We start from the raw sequence: 8,581 nt of genomic DNA, 5'->3' as shown, positions 1-8,581 counted from the left end.
CACACTCTCTCACACACACACACACACACACACACACACACACACACACGCACAATAAATCTTAAAAAATAACAAACCAGACCTCGAAGCACTGTTTATACCTTAACATGTAAATGTTTCTAACAGTAAAATGCTACACTGTTGTCACACAAACTCATTTGGTTCCTCAAAAAAAAAACAGTTTTTATCCATTTCAGATAAAACCTTTACAAAAATTGTGTAAAAAATTATTTTGTAACAGTGGAAATGGAAAGTCAGTTGCATTGTACTGAGGGATATATTCTTTGCAGTATGCAGTTTGTATACTGCATATTTTGGCTAATGTTAAAAAATATGGTTCAATGTATTCCATGCATACAGAAAATGTACAAACCGTGCACAGTATACAATGCATACTTTATAGATTTTTGGATGGCTGATGCCGATATTGATATATGAAATTAGATTAATTTAAATAACATGCATAGCAATTGCAATAAAAATTGCAAAAATGAAATTGTAATTTATTTTACATAAGCCTATTTACTAAATGAGAAATAATTAATTGTGAAATGAATCAATATGAAAAAAAAAAACAGAACTTGATAAATAATAATAATGCAATATACCTATATAATAAATATATCTATAAAATTAAAAGATTTGATTCTGTAATCCTATTATAGTATTTTTCACAAAAAAAGAAATAGCTAAAAACACGAATCAGTAGCCTAAACACTGACCAACAGAGCACTCAGTAACCTGGTAAGTTTGTGAGCACTCTAAACTATATTTTCTCAAACAAAATAGCCTACACATATGACACATGAATATAACAGTGACAAAATAAAAAGCAACATAGTCTTACATCAAAGAATTTAAACGCTCGCATCTGTGCGCTGTGATTCTTTGCGCTGTCATAATAAACGTCCCTTTGCTGTCAGAATACTTATCGTTCAAAAAGAAAAAATATCGGCCGATATATAGCACAGAAGTATGCTATTTTGAACAGATACACTCTATTAGACCGAAAAACAGACGAACAGATTCAAACAAGCCCTTGTCAAACTGACAATTAATCAGACACTCAGTTATAATGAGTAAAACATGCAGCAATACCTTGGCCTTTTCGAGCTGAGCCTGAGCCTGTCTCTCAGCTTCTCTGCGTAAGGTCTCTTTATCTTCCTCCAGAGACACATCCGAGTCAGACGGCCGACTAGTGTATGAGTCCGCTGAACCCTGTGGAAAAAGCATTTTTTATATGCACATTGTTTCTGTGTGTGCATTTATTTCATTAATTACATGGATTATGACACATTGTTTTATTTGATTGTCTTCCTTGATTTTAAAACCATGACATTTACTCATTTGCTCAGGATAAATATACAGCTACTCTACTTAAAGTTGGTGTGTGTAATTAGTTCATGGCAGAATAGTTTCTCTTATATCAATAAGCAGACAGAGTATAAGCCATTTACAACTTGATTCCCAACATTTTGAAAAACGGTAACAAGTTTTGGTTATTATTGACTTACATTGTATGAAAAATGGAAACAAATTAGTTTAGGGAAAAATTCTCACTATTAACTAGTTACTTATTATAATGCACATTACTAGCATGTTGGCTGTTTATTAGTAGGCCTACTTATAAAGCACATATTAATGCCTTATTCTGCAGGACCATATTTTAGATCCCCTAATCCACCCCATACCTAAACATAACAACTATATTATTAAATATTACTAATATAAGCAGCAAATTAGGAGTTTACTGAGGCAAAAGTTGTAGTTATTCGTTAGTTAATACTCCAAACTAAAGTCATGTGTGACAAAAAAAACATCACTACTAAAACATTAGGTAACACTTTATTTCGATAGTCCACTTTAGACATTCTATTAACAGCAAGTAACTTTGCAACTACATGTCAACTAGCAGTTAGTAGAGTATTAGTAGACTGTCTGCTTAATATCTTCTAACTCTTTCTTTGTCAACTTATTCTACTAACCCTAAACCTACCCTAACAGTCTACTCTGAGAGTTAGTAGACATGTAAATGCAAATTAATGAGAATTAGTTGACATGTAGTTGACATGTAGTTACAAAGTTACTTATAGTTAGTAGAATGTCTAAAGTGGACTATCGAAATAAAGTGTAACCAAACATTTTTCAAAATATCTCTCAAAATATTTTAAAAAGACTTAAAGTCATACAGTTTTGGAAAGAAATGATGAGGGCTAGTAGATGAAGATAATTAAAATTTTTAGGTGACTGTGCCTTTAAATTAACTTGGCATTTCATTTCAGAGAACTAGCATGTTTCTCACACAACGGCTGAGGGAGTGACTAGCGTAATCAATCTCTCCACATTTTTTCCTCTTCTGGAAAATCAATCATAGAAACGTTATTTTGGATTTTCCTTGTGCTTTTGGAGTGAATGGGAAGTGCCCCACCTGCCCCTACAGCAGGGGTGCCCAACTCGGTCCTGGAGGGCCGGTGTTCTGCAGAGTTTAGCTCCAACTTGCCTCAACACACCTGCCTGGAAGTTTCTAGTATGACTAGTAAGAGCTTGATTAGCTGGTTCAGGTGTGTCTAATTGGGGTTGGAGCTAAACTCTTCAGGACAGCGGCCCTCCAGGACCGAGTTTGGGCACCCCTGCCCTACAGAGTACAGACTATCATCTCTGAGGATCTTACACCGCAGCGGACAGAATGCTCCCTACTTAGCAACGGCCCTAGACACAGGTAATAATAAAGTACTTTGAAATTGAAATGGATAATAGTAAAACAAAACCGGATACCGCAAATCATTTCAAACTGTTAACTGACTTTAAGAGTCATCTGCTAGTAAACAGACGGACCGATGGACAAACGCTAAAGAAAATGTAGACAAACATGGACAAACCACCAACAACACACAAAAACGTCGAGATTGAATCCAAGAATCTCCGTTATCGATGTGTAGTAGCCTAAGACAAGGAAAAAATATGGACGAAAAGAAACAAAACAAAACGTAAACGAGCGACGCACCTAGTTAAGTAGATGTCAGTATAAACAAAGAATTTAGATATAAAATTAGATGAAAGGGACTTAGGTATAGCTAAAGTCCAAAACCACTGGTACTGGTTGGGATGGAAAAGGATTGATTGTCCAAAATAAATCACCTTCTAGAACCTGACCAATTACAGCACACACATACAAGACATTCTACAACTAAAATAGGATTTTAATTTAATTTAAACGTTATAATGTCTGGACACACACAGCCTAATTGCTGCATTTTTTGGGGTTGATTAAAAATAATATTACAACTATTCACAATTTCCCATAAAAAGCTCTTTAACATACTTTAAAAATGGGTACTTATCACAAAAAAAAAAACTTAAAAATATATATATACTTAAGTGCAAACTGAATATAATGTTTTCGGAACACTTCATTTCTATTGAAACGTGTATGTCATATATTTAAATATATTTGTGATTTGTAATAATGAAGTTGCAATTCAGTAGTTTTAAAATATATTATCTTCAAATGTAATATTGAATAACACACTACAGTTAAAATTTAAATCAAAACTTTACATGTGCTTTAGTATGTCAGTCAACACATAAAAATAAGTGTACTTCTTTAAAGCATGACAAACTGATAAAAAAAAACTTAATGTAATTTAAAATGTACTTTAAAGTACAACTTTTAATTTTGACTTTATTCTTAAGTGCACTTTTTTAAAAGTGTACTTAAGTGTGAAACAGTCAAGTGTCTCTCTTTAAGTCACTTAAGTGACCTTTAATTTCAATATTTCGTATTATCTGCAATTCGTTTTTTTTTTAGATTTGAAGTATACTACAAGTGCACACATTAAGTGCACTTCTTTTTAGTAATAATAACACATAAATACACTAAAATGAATGCATCTTTGTATGTAGTTTCCTGTATATGAAAGGCTATAGAGAGATTCAAGAAAATATTTAGAAATTAAACCTGAACATACTTGATAGACACTGTTGATGTTTAGTCACCTAATGTCACAAGTGAAATGTGCATTTAATATTAATCATTCAAGAACATATAAAGATTAAATCAAAAGTTAAGATACTCAGCAACATACTAGCATATCCTTTTGCTGTCAATTTCCATTCGCTTACACACGTAAATAGTGTATATTAAGAGTTTCTTACACCAATGTTGTTCTTGACTCGGTCTCCTGTTGCTCGTTTCAGCAGTCGTATCCAGGAGGCCTTCATCAGCCAATCCAGTTAGAGCATTTGCTCTCCTCACCATACCAACCACAAACTTCAGTAAACTCTAACAACAACTACTGTATATACCGCCCACCATCTACCAAATGATACGCAAACATTATACATAAACCTGAGAGCCACAGGTATCAAAAATGCAATTATAGGCAAGTAAAAAAACAAATCTGACTTTTTTTCTGTTTCTTGTTTAGCTTTCACTAAAACTGCAATTTAAGCTACATAAAGTGCTACCTAATATCTCGGCTGTTGCCCGGGCTAATGTTATCAATGCTAGATGTGCTGCTGCTGTGGGAACGTAGAGTTCTGCTGTGTTGTTGACGATGGCACGCAATTCCATGTGCTTGCTCTCCATCCCTGCGCATAGTGGATGATGAGAGCTGCTACGGCCTGTGTAGACAGTGGCGGTGTGTTTTCTTCTAGAATAATGAATGAGACTCAGTCCATCCCGCCGCAGCAACACCAGCAAACCAGGCTGCCATGCTCCTCTATGAAGAGCCCTTCCCCGCTCCCTAGAGCCCGGCACACCGATGCGAAAGATGCTAGCACCTCTGCTGCAGTGATCTGCACCTCTAACTGCCAGTTCTTCTTTTACACGTTGTCCTTTCCGTATTCTGTATGTCCAATAGTGTTCCTCAGGCATCCAGGCTTCTGTACGCTCTACAGTCTTCCCGTCTCTCCAGTATGTCCTCTGTTTTGCATTCACTTATCTTCCCTCCCCTCCCATCCTCCTCACTCTCTGCCTCTGCGTTGCTCTTCACAGACACTCCATCTGTGTGTCGTCTTCTGTGATTAATCCCGCTGCACGTTTACTTGTGTGTGTGTGTGTGTGTGTGTGTGTGTGGGGTGGGGGGGAGCGTGTGTGTGTGTATCTGTTTCTGCAAAATGTGCTCGTGTGTTCTTGTGAAAAAAAGAAGTGCGCTTAATTGTTTTGAATGTGCACTTGTAGTGCACTTCGAATCTTGAAAGTATATTTAAAAAAAAACTGTACTTGCATATAATATAATAGTATTAAAATAAAAGGCCATTGAATTGACTTAAAGAGAGACACTTTCATGACTGTTTCTTAACACACTTAAGTACACTTTTAAAAAGTGCGCTTTGTAATAATGTCAAATTTAAAAGTTTTACTTTAATTTTAAATCATGTTCTAATAATCTTTTGTTTTGCCTTAAAGAAGTACACTTATATTGATGTGTTGACTAATATACCAAAGCAGTAATGTTGTTATTTGATATTGCATTTAAATTTAATATGTGTGACCCTGGAGCACAAAACCAGTCATAAGTAGCATGGGTGTATTTGTAGCAATAGCCAACAATACATTATTTTTTTAATGCTAAAAATCATTACGATATTAAGTACAGTTCATGTTCCATGAAGATATTTTGTAAATTTCCTACCGTAAATATATCAAAACTTAATTTTTGATTAGTAATATGCATTGATAAGAACTTCATTTGGATAACTTTAAAGGAGATTTTCTCAGTATTTAGATTTTTTTGCACCCTCAGATTCCAGATTTTCAAATAGTTGTATCTCGTACAAATATTGTCCAATCCTAACAAACCATGCATCAACGGAAAGCGTATTTATTCAGCTTTCAGATGTATAAATCTAAAAAATTTGACCCTTATGACTGGTTTTGTGGTCCAGGGTCACATATTGTAAATGTACTAAAATGCAACTTAATGTTTAAATACATGATATTTCAATGTATATAGAAATGACATTAAAGTATATTTTAGTTCACTATACATTAAATGCTTGTCAGTACATTCGGCAGCACTTTAACCATATTTTAATTAATCGAATTATGACATTACATATCAAGGTGTACTTAAGTCCTACTTAAGTGGCTCAAAAACACTCTAACGTTAAGATAATTGCATTTCATATAAATTTAAACTATAATACATTTTCATTAAATTGCAATTAACATTGAATTAAGTGCCCAAACATATCATTCAGATCACACTTAATTATATTCTATTAACGTATATTATTTCCATAAAAGGTTATCTCTTAACATGTACTTCTATTTCACAAGGGTTGTGTGGTTACCCAGGAACTGTTAAACACTTGTGAATTGTAAAAAACACAGATTCTCTCTATTCTATGATTTCACTCTTATAAGCACTTAGTTATAAATCTGATTTGAACGCAGGTTATTTATTGAGTGCAAGACCTTTAAAACTTGCAGAGCTAACACTATTTTTAAATCTGTTAAATAATTAACTGATCTTCAGTAGATTTATATCAGTCTATACATACTGTATAGCAAACTTAACAACAGGTAAGTGGAGGATTAAGGGTGAACTTTTGACTGCCGAAAATGCAGTAACATTGTGAAGTTTCCAATCAGCTGTCCTGCACTGACTCAGTGTCAGACCTTGTGGATTTTAAAACAACACAATTAATCTCTACGAACTAGCTTGCATCTAATCAAAGAAATCTCACTGTGATGTTCCGTCATTTAATCAAAGATAGGGCTGTCAAAATGGCTGAAAAAATTAATTCAAATTTTGTGCTTAATTATTATCAATATTCAAATTATATTAGAATATAAAAGGCATAATTTCAGTTAGGGGGAAAAAAGTTTTGGCTTCTCTCCTGAGGCCACAAGAGGGCACATCGAGCAAACTATTACTAATGCACGTTTCTTCAAAGCAATAAAATAACATGACTATCTTTGTAAAAAAAGTGCATAATGTTTAAATTTATGTTTATAAACCATATATATAATTAATTAGGTTGCTTAAACAATTAGAAACAAAACAGCATCATGTATGCATGTATAGTTTAATACAAAGGACCGAAAACCAATCACAAAGAGTACTTTTTCATTTAAAAACATGAGATGCAGTGGGATGGCGAAACAAACGCCATAAAGTCTCGAGTCATGCTTTTTAAAAGTTCAACTTACATTAATTTTACATGGCTTTCTAAACATGCGGCTTTCTTGTGCGAGACGTGAGTGCAAAGGTGATAGATGTCCCTCTTAGATGATAGATGAAACCTCTTGGTTTCAGTTTTGACGTAAACAATATCTTCTCCGCATTGATGTTCTCTTTTTCTGCAATATTTTGAAGGAACAACATAGCAGCGCCGCGCATCCAGTGGGTTCAACTGGAAAGGCTAAGAAAAACATTAAAATGCAATGACACTTACATCGTCGTCGCATCTTGTGTGCCACTGATAAGGCTGCCTGACGCACACCTAAAATTCGAATGCAACATTTTTGCATTCGAATATGGATTTTTATTTTAAAATCGACGAATATTTTAAATTCAAATTTTTTTTTACAGCCCTAATCAGAGGCTAAATTGATTATTTTTTAATTTTCAGCAATCATCACAGGCTTATTTTCAGAAAATAACAGAATTCTTCATAAGATTTGACGTAAATGAGCTGTAATTTGCAAAACAATTTCTTGTGGTTACAGAGCTTGGTGCCTATTCTGAGAGAATGAATTGTCTTCTTGATGTTTAAACGACTGATCTGAATGGCCTGTTGAGTTCAAATTCTACAGTATATTACAACTCGGGCTCATTGGAAAAAGTGCCTGTGGCTACATTTCTGCATAATGTTATTATGGTGCTACTTGCATGTTTCGTGACACTTTCAAAGTAAAATGTTAAGTAAGTGGTGCTAAAAACTTGTTCATTTTTCAGATTAACTGATTAATCTGGCAATGTTTTATTATGTTGGTTGTTTAATGTATTGTGGCAATTCGGAAAAGAAATGTCTGGTAAATGACGCTAAAAGATGAATGCCCTTTGAAAATAACATACCATCTACACTAAATCCGACTCAGAACATAACTGATAGTGTTAACAAAAGCAAATGTGAGAGAAAAATGCATTTGCCGATGCAACCATGCCATTTCAGCTTGTATCTACAAGTTTCACAGAACTACCTACGCACCAGAGCGTTTCGCATCTCAAGTGCAATGTTGTACCGGGTGCACTACTGAGCAAGTTTACTGTTTATGTTAGAAAAGCCAAACATATGGTGCTGGATATGTGATGCAAACCTCAAAATGTGTTCGTTTACAAATCATACACTGTGGCAAAAGCGTTTTAAGGTCATGACATAATATTGTGCAAGGAACCATGCAAAAATAAGTCTTTTGTTAAATTGTAATCTGCCCATGTGATCAAAAGATGTGAAAAGGAATTTAAAAAAAAAAGCATTTACTGCCACTAGTGTTCATTTCAGCAGGAAACTGCAGTAATTTTTTGAAGTTTTGCATAATGTATGTAGAGGCATATTTTTCCAATGAGCCTATGTTGGTGTTATTTTATCTTTATCTCACACACACACACACACACGCACACACACACAC

General features: G+C 34.3%; 1 protein-coding gene across 4 annotated transcripts in view; it reads right to left on the bottom strand.

Moving 5' to 3' along the window:
• Nucleotides 1–8,581, bottom strand: part of LOC107691825 (voltage-dependent L-type calcium channel subunit beta-2-like) — a 33,465-nt gene that overhangs the window by 21,120 nt on the left and 3,764 nt on the right. Inside the window, exons 1-2 of one of the 4 annotated variants that reach the window (XM_016490630.1) lie at nt 4,156–4,386; nt 1,099–1,218 (exon numbers count right to left, since the gene is read on the bottom strand). In XM_016490630.1, coding sequence (XP_016346116.1) covers nt 1,099–1,218; nt 4,156–4,221 — 186 coding nt within the window. In that variant the 5' untranslated portion in view covers nt 4,222–4,386. Of the gene's footprint in view, nt 1–1,098; nt 1,219–4,155; nt 4,387–8,581 lie in introns of those variants that run through there. The other 3 variants (XM_016490632.1, XM_016490633.1, XM_016490631.1) reach the window with 3 other exon arrangements.

This window comes from Sinocyclocheilus anshuiensis, unplaced genomic scaffold (assembly GCF_001515605.1).
Source record: "Sinocyclocheilus anshuiensis isolate Anshui unplaced genomic scaffold, SAMN03320099.WGS_v1.1 scaffold206, whole genome shotgun sequence".
Lineage (NCBI taxonomy): Eukaryota > Metazoa > Chordata > Actinopteri > Cypriniformes > Cyprinidae > Sinocyclocheilus > Sinocyclocheilus anshuiensis.
Note: the sequence above shows the minus strand (reverse complement) of the source record. Positions and strands in the feature narration are given on the sequence as shown.